A 14,805-nucleotide genomic window follows, 5' to 3' on the forward strand; every position below is an offset into this window, starting at 1 on the left:
CCCAAAGCCACGAGGACCTCCATTATCTAACTGACTTCACTAGGCCAGGCCCAAAACAGGAAGATTTTTCTCAAAACTGCAGCTTTTAAATTCTCCTTTGATTGCCTCATTAATTTCACAAGCTGTTTGGATCCTGCCGTTTTGTTTTTTTTAAAACAGTGGCTGACTAACGCCTCGCAGCACAAGCTCAAAGTTAACCGATGTCCCTGGGCTGGCCCATAAAAAGGTCCGATGAAAAGAGGTACTCTTATATAGCAAACGGCTTCCTCAATTTGCATGAGTGTGTTTCTTTTACAATGCGAGTGGCAGGAAGTTCCTGCCCCCAAACCATACTTTGATGCAATTTAGCCACGCTCAGTTATCAGCCCCAACCCTGCACTTGCTCACACCAGTACAAATCAGAAATAATGACAAGGGCCTACTGAGTTACACTGGTGTCAAACAGGGAAGAGAACGAATCGGGTCAATAAAAATGTCCTTTTGAGGATGCACAGCAAGAGCTGGTTCTTTGTAGGGGACAGGAGGAATTGCATGAAGGATCTGTTTTAGGAACAGAAAGCAAGGCATGGCTGTACCGAGGCAAAAGTTCTCCTGGGTACTCCGATTAGCCCAATTCTGCTTTTAAATCATTTGTAAGAAAAATACTTCTAGCCCAGAAACCATTTGAAGTCTTGTGAGTTGTAGGCAAACAGCCAGCGCATCTCCAAGCAGCGCTGGCTCAGAGGAATCACCACCGACATACACAGATGGGAGAACCAAGCTATACATATGAAGCGGCTCGTACGGGGAGGTACCGTGAAACTGGGGCAGAGGCGAGACAAAAATCTCAAGGATCCATTCTTAGAGCACGTTGTTCTGCTGCTTTCCAAGAGATTTTCATGCATTTTAGGACCGTTCAACTTCAAAACACAGCAGGCGCTTTCTTTTTTTGCTTTGGAACAAAAAACACACGCATCAACGTGTTATGTTTGTATGGTACTGAATTAAACCACGCTCTGACTGAATCAGGCCCTGGGAGCTATCACAGTAGAAACGTTAAAATTTTAAAAAGTGTTAGAATTCTTTTTCTTTTTTTTCTTTCAAACCCAATACCTGTGCATTTTTCCTTGGCAAGGCCAGAGGAATTAACACCACACCAGTATGCAAGCAATTTTTAAACAATTATGCCATCTTTGTTTCTAATTGCTTATGAGTCTTTCTATTCCATATTCCTTAGCCTTGCAATTATACAGTAGTTACTTCTCAAATTGGAGGGAAGTGGAACAATTGCTCCGTAAGACCTTTTGGGGTTTTTTTTTTCCTTCCCTTTTTTTGACATGGAAATCTTTATCACGAAAGGCATCCCTAAATGCATGCACTAAAGATGCTATTTTGTGGCCAAACCATGTAGGATAGACTTAGGACCCTGGAACAAAGCATGAGATGCTAGTGCTGTAGCACAAACAGCCAGGAAAGTGTTTGTGGCTCCAACTCTCTTTGATCAGATTCAAAACAGACTCACTTGTGGGACTGTGGTGGTAAAGTGCATGTATGGTGAAAATGCGACTGAGTAAAGGCACCTCATTACTTCACAGGTTGATCTTTTTGGGCATACAGTCGAGCAGAACAGCTTTGATGAGCAGAAAGGCTGTCAACCTGTCAGCTTCACTGCAGCTTGTGAGAGCAAATGGAACATTTTCTTTTTCTGGGCCATGCAACATTTTAACAAAAAGCCAGTTGCAGAAGCTTTAGCATTGGTGAGGCATGAGCCAGAATCAGCACCGACCGGCATTTGGGGCCTGCGCTGAGTCAGTAAGTGGGGGGAAGCACTTTCTCACTTGCAAACTCAGCAAGTTTTGCCGGAGAATTACTGAAACAGGACAAAAGTCCGTCGCAACCACAACTTTGTCCCTTTCCATTTGTTTGAAAACCCAGCCCCTGCCTATGATTTTTGGATTGTGCATGTATGCAAGCCTGCTTTAAGGGAAGGGAAGTGACAGAATGGAAGATTTCCCAGGCAGAAATCCAGAGGAATTGCTCTTAAAGCAAATACAGAAAAGGGCAACCTGACCCATTTATAACTGAGAGGTGCATTAATGGAGCATCGCTGTTCCCATTTCTAAAAGAAGCTGACAGCAAAACAAACCTTGTCTTGCTGTCTCACACGCACGTGTCCTTGAAGAGCTGTGCCTCCGGTTTCATGCAGACTAAAGCCTGCCAGAGTATTCACACTGCAGCATGGGCCTCTGTGCTAACACATGAGGGAAATGCACTGTTTTTGGTCTCTCTTTACGACCTGATCCACGAGTGCTCCCCAGACCCGAGGTCCTTCTGGCCCGGTCTGCAGAGTGCTGCCCGGCGGCCTGAGAAGCTGCTTTGGTAGCAGCAGCAAAGCAGCTCCCAGCCCCAATTCTACCTATTAGTCGCTGCTTTCTCTAGGATGCTCGGAGTTTCCAAAATTAAAACAAATCGAGCCTAAAATCAGTCACAGCTGCTTCACGAGCTCCAGTGGAAATTCAACCCCCAGGCAAACCTGTGAACACATAGGGAGAAAAGAGACGAACTTGAAGAAGCCCTGGGGGGGATTAGAGAGGAGTTAAAATAAATGCACATCAGGAGGGAGGGAGACATCAGGCAGCAGAGGTGGAAGCTGGAAGGGAAGTGATGCAGGCCTGTCTGCTGACAGACAGTGGCTTTCATCTGGCTTCTTCCCTGGCGTCCTAGTCATCGCCTTTCACCGCCCAAAGCGCAGCCGTGGAAGGGGGAAGGTGTGGGAGGTGCCCACGCAGGCGTCCGTCTCGCAAGCGTTCCACATCAGGAAACCCTCCAAAAGCCGTGGGTTTCTACTTGGTTTGTTGGCCATTGAAGACGTGGCTATATCCACGTCTGCTGAGAAATAAACTTGGCACACTCATGCTGAGCCCACAGCACAGATAACTTGAGTGGCCTCAGTGAGTCAGAGAGCCCAAACACGGCACTGGGCTATGCATGCACTTGAGCCAGGAACTGCCTTACTTGCGGGGCACGTCCGGCACGAGTGTGTGCTCACACTCGCGTGGGATGAGGGCAAAAGGGACATGGACCTTCAGTCCTGGTCCTTATTCCCAAGGCTTTGGGAAAGGGAGGTGGGAATTTGGGGAGAAATGTTTCTTTATGTGTGATGGGGGGGATGACATTAGAATTGAATGTCTGGACACAGTCTGCTCTCAGAGCACTGCTCTCCAGTGCAGTTGCCAGCTCAGGACAGGGATGGTGTCCAGGCTGCTTCCCACGGAGATGGGTGAATTGTGGGGAAGTCCCAGCACCACAGAGATTCAGCAACTACCGCCGCTTCATCTTTCAACCAGATATGTCTCATTCCTCTCCTGCCTCAGCATTACCCAAATTGAGAGGCTCTTTATATCTTAAAGGATGTTCTCTGATCAGCTCTGATCCCTCTGACGACGTGTTCACCTCCCCCCCACCCTTCAGGCTCTGACAAAGACGCTCCTCAAAGCTACAGAAAAGGGACTCTCTTAAACCAGTAGAAGGTCACACTCTTCTGGGAAGGACGTCACACCCCGTTTCGAGACCCCTGCCAAAAATCCCCATGTCTTCACGCTGGACCGCTCCTGCCTCTCGGTGCTTCTTAAGCATCTGCCAAACCCTGCGTTAAGGAAGGAGCCAACAGCTTCTAGGACAGTTGTCCTCAACCTTTTCTGAAACTTTTCTGAATTTAGCAGGACCCCATTTCGGTGTATTTATTATACAGCTTAACCTCCTTGCACCCGACAACATGCAAGCTGAGAATCACAAGCTAAATGAACAGCAAATGCAGTCTAGTCCAGATAACTGCAAACTAACAAACTTTACAAAAGAAAGAAACTACAGAGAGGAAGTGTCTGGCACCCTCATTCTCCCTCCGACCCCCACAGTTCATGTAATCCCTGAGCACAGTGGGCCTTGGGCTAGGACTGTAATAAAAACCACCCTTACTGTTAGATTTTGGTGCAGATTTTGTCCAACGCATCCATGGAAGCTGGTGGGATAATACACAGCACTTTGCAGGGTCAGAGCACTGCACAAATCATGCCGGACTTTGCTTCACAGCACACGTGGGGAGGAGTGGGTTATTGTCCCCATTTCACAGGGATGAAAGCAAGGATGGTTGAAGTCAGTTGGTAGAGCTGTGGCCACAGCTCAAGACATCCAACAACCCAATTGCCATGCAGGTAGCTGCTGATGGTGCCTCAAGCTCACACTAACTTCTGCTTAGTACCAGTCACACCTTATCCTGTAGGCTGCAAAGTTTAAATATCAGGAAACTTGTCCTGAAAATGCCTCTTTGCATTCTAGCTAGAGTTGGCTCTTTCTGCTGTCTGCCCCCAGTCTGTCTGCCCCTGTCACCATGGCTGCTCCTCTGAGGATTTGCACGCTGACACCAGTGGCCCCTCCGGAGAGCCCTGGGGGCACGGTGGGAAAAGTGGGCCGAATGAGCCAAGCTGAAAAGCGTGAATCCATGTCACCCAGCTGCCCGGGGCACAGCATGCTGCTCAGAGCGCAAGGGCACTGGAGGAGCCCCCAGAGGAGCAGCTATGGGTGCTGCTGGTTTGCAGGATACTGGGGTGGGCGCCAGGCACTGGGCAGGCGCTTACCTCCTTGCACGCAGACCAGGTGCCAAGGCATGCTTAAAAGGATCTTGCAGTACCTCAGGATGCTACGATTAAATAATCACTGTCCTAGAGCTTTTTAGCAGGAGCCCAATAATCCCAGCAGCCTGGAAAAGCGCCGACTCTCTGGAGCCCTTTTCAACAGATCTCCCCTTTGCAGCTCACTTTTCTCCCTTGATCTGCCCTGCACACGCACCTGCTAAGTCAAGTCCAGACCCCCTCCCTATTGCTAGTTGTTCTTTCACCCATCTCTGCCAATGCAGATGCTGGCTGGGCCATGAAGTCCCTTCCTGTAGTTTACTTCCCTCATTCCACATCCTTTTGCCCCATCTCTCTCCAAACCCTCTTGGTCTATTGTTTCCTTTACATCAGGAGCAGGCAATTATTTAAGCTCGAGGATCACTTAAGGAGTTTTGGTTAGCTGCTGCGGGGTCAAGTGGAGTGGGGTGGGGAACAATTGACCCTACCTGGCCCCTGGCCCATCCGCCCCGCACCCACCGCTGGGGGTGGCAGACAGGCCAGCCCCGGACCCCTGCAGACAAGGCATGCTCAAGCAGGTGAGTGCGATGGAGCCGCAGATGGGTAGGGAGCAGGATGGGCAGACAGTGCAGGGCTGGGGCCAGGGCAAAGTTGCGATTCACTTCCTGCAACGGGTGCTGGTTTCATAGGCAAGGACGTGTGGTAAGTGGCTTGTGGCTCTGCTCTGGGCCCCGGCCCTGTATTGTCACCTCCTTGTGACCCTCGCCCACCCATCTAGCTCTCCACCCACTTGCGGCCCCATCCCGTGTGCCCTGCCTGCTGGGGTCCTGGCTGGTCTCCATGAAGACCCCACCCAATGCTCTGTCCCTTACCACCGGTGGTGGGTGCAGGATGGGTGGGCCTCAGATGCCCAGGCAGTGGGACTGGCAGAGATACTGGTAGCAGCAGCCATCCCAAGGGGTTTGCCAGGAGGCCAAGTCCAGCTGCTGCACTGGCCCCGCCATATCCCGGGCTACCCCTCGCATCTGGGCTGGGCAGGGTTGAGGGTCCCACTGCGGGCTGGACAGAATCCCTTGGCGGCCCGAATGCAGCCCACAGGCCCAGCTCTGATCTATACACTATATTACATTTTCACTCTTCATGCAACACACACTATTTTTTAAAGCAGTTTCCCAATGCTCAAGAGCAGAAGGAATTTTGTTCAAGCTTTCCAAATAAATGTAAAGGAGCAAATAAATGTACTTTCTTGCGACCAAAGCCTGAGGAGTTTTCAATACAGCATGAATGTCTAAGAAGAGAGTTTTAAAACTGAAACCATGCTGCAACCGTAACCAGTGCCCAGGGTGAACAGTGTGTGTGGCATCTTCTATACAAAACACACAACTCCAGAAGGTGGCCCCACTTTGTAAAAATTCAAGATTTCTGCCAAAAAGTGTGAGAGCTCATTTTTTAATGGTTTCTAGAAATCGCCTCCAATTACATCCAATAAAAACCTCCAAAAATCAACATTTTAAAACTGGATGCCTAAATTTAGCATGCTTAAAGAGTGACTGAGGAGCCAAAATGCAAGTGGCCCAAATTGCAGAAGCACAAGACACCCACCAACCCCAGTTAAATCAGTGGATGCTGCTGCAGGTCTCTGCCTTTGGCGTTGGGGCCATTTTTACGTTAATATTTTAACATGAAGATAGAAGCCTAAATCTTGATTACTCAGGGGAGAAATTCTGGCCACAACCTTGAGTATGCAACTTGATTATCGCTAACACTGATGCTAAGCTCCTCTCCACCAGTGGCGCAGCTTTTCGACACACAGCATTTACACTGAAAAGAGCCGTTTGAAAGAGGAGCCGATCTTGTTTCTTTCTGCACTGCATCAAGGTGGGTGACGGTGAACTGGCTTTGCAAACCTGCCCTGATCCAATACAGCGCTGCGTTACAGAACGTGCACCACACCAGGTTACACGGCTCCGTCGCTCAAAGGCGCACACCCCTTTTCAATCAAATTCTGCTGGGCTGCAAAGTCTACAAAATCCCTGTGCACAGGAAAGCAAGTTCTTTACACAAAAGCTTTGCAGAACGCTCGCTGAGAGCGCTGTTTTGCAACATCAGAGGAAATTCGCTCTCCTTGATAAGGTGTCGGTTGGTAAACCATTTCACCACCAAAAAACTCCAAGAGCAAAAGGGAAATCCCCAGGGCAGGGCAATGCTGAAGCAAATGCCAATTATAAAGGAGCTTCTTCAGGGCGACGGCCAATCAGGTTATTAGAGCATTGGAAAGGAAATATAAAAAATACAAAAATACATTCTCTGGTTCGCAACACTGGAGCAACGCGGCAGCCACATTTTATATATCTGTGCATATAATTATATTTAAATAGCAGCTGGGGGTACATTGGCGTAAGAATATGCACGACTTGAGTGATCATGGCTCCTTTGAAAGGGCAGTTCTTATTCACAGTTCAGCCCTAGGCAATGCTGTGAAGAGGTGCCCAGAATAAACTGGAGACATTAACACAACTGCTTGTCAGAGAGATTCTGGGATTTCACCTGCCTTTGTGATTCTCAAATGTCCACAAAAACGCCATGTCTGACCCACCAACTCCAGCTGGCTTCAATGAGATGAAAACATTTTAAGATCTTTTCTAATTCCTCTATCTCTAGGCTGCAATTCATTATTTCACTGGTGGTAACACGATTAAAATTCACCTGCCTTTTACAAGCTTCCACTTGTAGTTCGACTGACAGTACAAGGATCATCAGTGATCACCGAGGAGGACGGAGGGATTGGCTCTGGGTGTAACTAGACAGGCTGAAAGAAATGCATCCTCTACAGTAAGTAAATCTCAAGGCTTATAGAAACAAAAGCTTTTCATAAGCTCTCCAAGAGACGGGAAAACAGAAGAAACTCTACTTGCAATTCCCCTGTTTCACTGCTAGTGTGTTACATTGGTAAGTAAGTTCTCCTGCATGCATGAGTCACGGTGCCTCTATGGCAAAGACAGTGGCTTTATTTCAAGAACACCAGTTCGCATCTTTTAGTTTAGATCATATGAAACAATGCCACATGCATACAGAGAGGATGGAGATAGGCTTTTCCCTGTGGTTGCAGAAACAGGGACTAGGAGCAATGGCTTCAACCTGCAGCAGAGGAAATTTAGGATGGAGATTAGAAGGATCTTTCTGACTATGGTCAAGCATTGGAACAGGCAGAAACTACTGAAGCTTCATCCCTGGAAATTTCCAAAGCAGGTTAGACAGATACTTGGCTGGGAGGGTACATAACTGGGTTGATCCTGCCTTGACCAAGGGCTGGATTAGATAAATTTCTTGAGGCCCCTTCTGGCTTTATTTTCCTATGATCCTACAAGATGCCCCTTTCACATTCATCACTGCGCTACATCATTTGAGCCCTGAACCTATGGCCTTCTTTAAAAGCCATGAAAACATGCACACTAATCGTAGGAGCAGACTGGCTTCTCTTCCTTCAACCGCAGGAGCTAAATGTGAAGCAAAGAACCACTCTGGACATTGATAAGAAACCTTAAGATTTTGTTAGAATAAACTCACTGAATTTTGAATCGCTCCTGCTTTGTAGGATTATCACTGCCATGGAAATGTTTGAGGTACGAGTTCTGGAGGCTGACAAGATGCAAACACACAGACAGGGTGCTTTCTGGCTGCTCACTCTCTTTTTAAATTCATGACTAATCAATCGCTTCTTGAATAACCTTTAATAAAGCTGCCTTTCCATCTTCTCTTTGAAGAAGGTGGTAGGAGTGGGGCACGCTACCCCCAAGGATTCATCCCAGTTATAAACCTTCGCCTACTAGAAACACAGAAAAAGGCTCTTTTAAAACAATACATGAATGCAAACTGCATCGGACAGAAAGTGTCCAAGTGCATTATTTATTCTTGGCTCTGTGGGTGAAGTAAAAGGGTCAGAGGGGCAGTACTTCTGGTATCACATGCTAAGTCTGTCAGGGGACCCGAAACAAGAATGCTGTATATGTAAAGCCACGATACTATGAATAGGTGCAGTTAGGTCTGCTGGGACCCAACTTTTTCTTCTCTCCAGCACTAAATTGCTGAAGTCCCGTTACTACGATGCTCCCTGCAAACACCACTCTGCCTACCAGCTGGAGCAGGACTTTCGATCTGCACAAAAAGTTTAGTCCTTGTGCGAACCTCCACAACGGACTAGCTTCCTTTTAAAGATTGAGAGAACTATTAGATGAGAATACAGGCTTGAAAACTGCAAGAACACAGGTGCCTGACTGAAGTCAAGTGCTAAATATTGGCAGATGCTAGCTTTGCTGTTGAGTAGGAAGCACTTGCTGGTTACTTGGATACTGCACTTTGAGATGCAGGAAAAATTGAATTCATTTGGTGAAAATGGTGCATGCTGCGTGAGGCAGTAGAATACTTTTACCCAGGAAGGAGACTTGCTGCCCCATTAAAATAAATGAAAAAAAAAAAAACAATCAAGGGAATTCACGGTTGTTTTGCTCCAGGAATAAAAGTGTAGTCTTTACATGTAGGGTGGGATTTTCAAAGGAACCTACCTCAGGGAACTGTAGACCTGATTTTGAAAGGTATTTAGCTCTGATGTCTTAGCCCTTTTGAAAATCCCACTAGGTAAGTTTCTGCACATTTAAGCACCGAGCTACCTTAAAAAATTCAGACCCCTGATCATTATATCTCCTTTCTTTTACCCAAACTTGTAAGATCATCGTGGAAATATATAAGCCCAAGCACAAAAAACTGTCTTCCCTACCAATGCTCACAGTAAACAAACTAGGTTAATAGTGTTTGACTAATGCAACCAAAATAAAAGTTATACAACCCCAAAACAAGCGGGGTTTACAAGCCTGCTTTAGTCTGGCTTTTTTTTTTAATGTGCCAACTTCCGTACGATGAGATCCTCATTTAAAGTTTCACACCTATGTACTATACTCAACCCCTCAGCAGTGAAGGATGGACCTGGTAAGCTGCTGCCCCCGTTAAACAGAAGCTACTGGCACTGGGAGAGAAAGAATCAACAGGGAAACATTATTCTTGCTCTCATTAAAGGAAACCTGTGCTTGGACTACTTGCGTAAACTGAGCAAACCAGTTCTTGGTTAGCAATTTATCTGATGCGCTGATGCTGGTTCTTGCTAGCTTTCAGTTTCTAATAACACAGGAATTCCTTGACTAAATCAGACCAGTCATCCATTTAGACTGTTAACCCGTCTGTCAGTGACTAGTTCTGACAGCTCTTAGGAAAGAGGCATAAAACCTTCAGGTGGGTGGTTATGGCATAACTCAGCTCCTAGGAGGTCAGGAAGAAAACTTTCCTTACAGTGAGAAGCTGGTTTGTAGGCCCTTCCAGAATGTCAGGGTCTCTATTTTTTTTTTTAATTCTTGTTGCTATGACTCTAATAATCCCCTTATTCAGAAATCAGCAGCTTTCTTACTTATGAAATGTAAGACAGCAGCTTGGAAGAAGAAAGGATTATTCTATGCACAACCAGAAAGGTAAATATTTTCTAGAGGAGGAAAATATGCAATGCAATGCAAACCCTGGCTGTGTTCTCACATTTGTTGTTTCTGTTGAACAACAAGAGCAATTTAGGAGCCTACTGTTGACATAAAAGAACAGACTTTTTTAAAGTGTTTTTTTAAAACGACTTCCCCCAAGTCTTTTAACCAGAGACCTCAGTGCAGTGTTTCATCTATATAACTTAAAAGGGCTAATGTAAAGCAAGTCTCCTGACCAGGACTTGCCTCCCAATTTGAGCCTCGAAGCCACCCTACAGTTTGTAGAAGTGCTCCAAAAATGGGAGCCTTGCTCTCAGCTTGTAGCTGGCACCACAATAGTCCAGACTGCCCAGAGAAGTCATAGAAGAACTGTTTGCCTTCTTGTCTTTTAGTTGATGGGACACCTTTCAGGTTTCAATGTATGCATAGGATCTGCTCTTCTACCCCAATGTGCTACACACACTACTTCACATGTAAGGGTTTCCAAAACAACTATTCTTAACACATTGGCTCCAGGACGGGCTGCTGCAGCATAGCACATAGTCTTTGATCAGTCTTTCACTTCCTACACTGCTTACAGCTACCAGGGGTGGGCAAAATGTGGCCCATGGGCCAGATGTAGCCTTCCAGGTCATTCTGCCTGGCCCACAGGGCCCCTAAAAAATGTAGAAAATCAGTATTTATCTGCTCCTGGCTGCCTGTCATGTGACCCTCGATAGCTTGCCAAAACTCAGTAAGTGGCCCTCCACCGAAAATAATTGCCTGCCCCTGGTCTGGACCCCAACTAAGAGGCATTTCTGAGAACTGAAACCTTCCTGCAACAATGCATCTGGAGTATCCCCCAGGTCCATTATAGTCTCATATGACCTTTCACCAAACAGCCTCCCTAGTGCCAGTTTTAAGTTGGCCCCTTGAGTGTCTGTTTAAAATGGCATTTGCTAAGCTATGAAACAAACAGTTCTTTAATAGGCAGACTGGGGAGCAGTGAACAACACACAGGACTTGCTGCAAGACCTCAGGGTGAGCCACTTCACTTCTCTGGGCCTTTCTTTACCAGTGGTCAAGCTTATTTATCTAGACTTGCAGTCGTTAGGCCAGAGACCGTCTCTCCAGATGGGTATTCCTACAGCACCTTAGTACAGCACAACAGGACCATGGCGTACCTCTTTCAAGTCGGGTTGCCAACCCTCCAGGACTGCCCTGGAGTCTCCAGGAATTAGAGATAAATCTCCAGGAGCCTGCTGAGAGTCACCCAGGAGATAAATGACAGGGCATTCATTAAAATAAATATGAAATGTTGAATTTGTTTTATACAGATGTCTAGTGGGTTTTTAAAATGTAACAGTAATGTGCATTTGCCTTCCTGATGTAAAGTCACTAATGGCATTGCATTGTGTGATGAAACCTCCCGGAGTAGATTCAAACAGAGGTGGCAACCTTATCCACGTTACTAACTCCTAGTCTGGAAGAAGCATAGTTTTCCAAGTGTGGCAGCTCTGCCTCTCGCGATGCCACTTCCTCATGCTGTACCAGAATGGTGTAGATATGCTATAGGCATTTGCCACACACTTGGCCAAAGGGCCCTGAACTTGGCTGGCACCTTTAGGTGCCATGGTAATTCAAATGATCAACACAGCAACCAGAATCAAAAGGAAAGCCTGAACGACAGGGCCTACAGCTGGCAGGGGGCTCTGCTCGCCAAGCAGTGGAGTCGAGCCACGATAAAAAAACTCGTTTCAGAATTTCCATCCGCAAACTTAGCCGAGTCCCACCTGTCTCTCTTCCTCGAGATGCAATTTCTCCTCTTCTTTCCGTCTTTCCTCCTCTCTCTTTGACTCGAGTTTTTTCCGCTCCTCACGCTCTGCTTCTTCAGCCTAAAAAAAAATAAAAAAAATAAAAGTAGGCAAGGTAACATTTATTCTTCCTCAATCTTTGGTTTCATACTTGAAGATCACCGGGTTTTTTTCACCAGCTTCCTGGACTCTTGTCCAGAAATGCATAACCGACATTTTTATAGAAAGGTGCTACCCTAGGTTTCTTTTGTCATCATCATTGGGGTTTTTTGCATTTGCTTTCTAAAATTTTTTAATACTTCCATTTATCTGATAAATTATGGCCCTGGTAACGTCAAGTATTGTTTTCCTGGTCAAACGTTTCAGTTCCATGACATGTATATGCCAGTTTGTTATTGTAGTGATGCAATGGAAAGCTAATATAAACATTATTTCTCTGGTCATTTAAAATTTATTTAGAAAGGCATTTGACAAGGATTTTTTTAAAACTTTGCTTATATGTGAGAATTTTGTGTTTTAAATGTAGGTTTCATTTTAGTTGAATTAATCTGGACTGAGACCCTTACAAAAAACTATTAAATATAATTCCATTATATGAAGTTACTTGGCTGTTAAAAATGGAAGGTATCTCTTCTTAAGAAAGATGAAAATCCTATTATTAGAAAGACTAAATTTAAATCTGAAATGCAAAAAAACTCCCACTTGGTTAAACTACATAGTACATATAAATAGTTCCAAAGGGGGGAAAAAATGTTAAAAATGGATCGTTTAGTATGCTATTTTATTTCAGTGTTTATTTCTTTTTCAGTCTTTGCTACATAAAAGATTTTAACTGAACTGGGGAGTTGAGGTATCCCCCCCCCCAGCTTATTTTGAGAAGGAATTAAATGAATTGTTAAAAAATTAATCAAATGAATAAAAATTAAATGCATTAAAAAGGGCCATCCCCTCTGCCCTTCTACAATGTTTTTTTCAGAAACAGTTTAAACGATTTTGCTCAAACTTTCCATAAGAAGATGCTTAAGGCTAAGCCTAAGCATGGAAAGTGTGTGACAGTTAAAATTATGAGCGAGTAAAAATAAGGTTGTAATGGAAGCCTATATCTAAACATGAAGTATTTTCTGCTGGCTAATGCTACTAGTTCTCATCATTATAGTAAGCTGGGGGGAGATTGTCTCTCCCCCACCCCTGATTTTGGCACCATTTAAATTTTCAAATTAGGGAGTACATGTGACATCCTTTGCTTGATGTTGACGCTCTGCAAGCAGGTCAGTTTTGCTCTGGTAGACTTGCGAGCGCTCTCATTTTGATCAAACCAGCTATTTTATCTGTTCTGTGCTTTGGCAAGTGTCTTTGCCATTATGCAGCACTGCAGAGTTACATCAAACCTCTGCAAACTGTCCTCCAGGCTCCAGAATGGTTCAGAAGTTGCAGGCCAATAAAGTGGAACAGGAAAAAGAAATTAATGTATAACAACTTGAGTCATCCACTCGTATGCTTTAGGAGGGCTTTTTTTTTTTTTTTTTAAATTTGCTGTTACTGATTAGTTCCCCCTCCAGCTTTACAGCAACTTTGTGAGTGTAACTGAAAATGCTGCACTGCTTAGGCGGGTCATTTAATATGAAGAGCTCGAATTTGGGAGCTAGACCAGTATGAACAGTTAACAGACTTCTGGTTTCTAGGCTTTTCACTTGCCGTCTGCTTTTTAAGGGCTGAGCCCCCCCGCCCCCAGGTCTGAATGCCTTGTTCCCTAGGCCGTACGTTCCCACCCAAGGAAATAGCTGGGCCTACCAAAGGGGCTGGTCACCATGCTGTAAGATCCCATATGAACAGCCTTTGTGGCAGAGGCCACCCTTCCCCTCTCGGGTATGGATTGGAGGGCAGGAAGGGGCAAACAAGAGAAAGCAGGACATGGCAGGGTTAGGCCCTGACACCACCACCTTTACCCAGCACCAGGTACAGCTGTGATTTTCAGCCTCTTTAGCCTTAAGGCACTTCACCATATCTTGATTTTCTAGCTCAGTGATTCTCAACTGGGATGCTGCAAAATTCAGAAGTGACAGAGGGCGGTGTTGAGGCTAAAAAGGTTGAAAACCACTGCTCTACACTAAATGACCAAACAGGTCCTGCTCTCTCTTACAGCCAGCTACCTTTAGTGTTGCTAATCCAGCTTTGCTTTGTGCTTTAGACATGGCAGGAAATGCTTACCTCTCGCTGTGCTTTTCGGGCTTGTTTCTCCTCTAACTTCCTCTGTTTCTTTGCTCCAATTTTCCCAGAGACCTGAACCTCCAGAGCCTCATCTCCATCCTCCTCCTCTGCAGCATTAGGGTACAGAGAAAAACAAAGAGAACAGTTAGCACACCTGGAAAGTCCAATTTGACCTATATCGTTACTTCTGAAGAAAAAGAACTGGCAGAGGAGGAGATGCACACGTCTCAGACAGGATTCATGAGAACGATGGAGAATAGCGGCTCTCTGAATTTGCCTAAGCCACAAAGATTTTACAGGGCAAACATAAGGAGCTGTGAAACCAGGGGTAAACTTTACTGAATCCTTTGAAGGAAGACTGCTTATAAACATTTTTTGCTTTCCAGAGGAACCGTGCATGTTTTATTATGTATGCAGAATGGTGTGCATCACTACATGAGCTTTTACAATTTAACATCCGGCTGCAGACATCTTTTTTGTTCCTATTATCTTCAAGCCTAATACAACAGTGATGTCGATTCTGAGGAAGGCATTGAGAGGTTCATTATTCATCAGCAATTTATACTGTGGTGTTACCGACCATGACTCCCACAGCCGTCTTTTTAAGAGAGAGAAGACAAGAAGTCCCTCCAAAAAATGTAACAACTCCAGGCTCAATGAACAGCCTGTACACATGCA

At 45.5% G+C, this 14,805-nt stretch overlaps 1 protein-coding gene across 1 annotated transcript in view; it reads right to left on the reverse strand.

The window, feature by feature from the left end:
- LOC149851825 (DDRGK domain-containing protein 1-like) overlaps nt 1-14,281 on the reverse strand; it is a gene marked incomplete at its 5' end in the record, with an annotated part of 28,766 nt that extends 14,485 nt beyond the window's left edge. Inside the window, 2 exons of the mRNA XM_090030319.1 lie at nt 11,899-12,000; nt 14,128-14,281. Of these exons, the coding sequence (XP_089886445.1) occupies nt 11,899-12,000; nt 14,128-14,281 (256 nt within the window). The remainder of the gene's footprint in view (nt 1-11,898; nt 12,001-14,127) is intronic.
- Nucleotides 14,282-14,805: the final 524 nt, after the last annotated feature.

This window comes from Crocodylus siamensis, unplaced genomic scaffold, assembly GCF_052110815.1.
Source record: "Crocodylus siamensis isolate JL-2025a unplaced genomic scaffold, ASM5211081v1 HiC_scaffold_150, whole genome shotgun sequence".
Classification (NCBI taxonomy): Eukaryota; Metazoa; Chordata; order Crocodylia; family Crocodylidae; genus Crocodylus; species Crocodylus siamensis.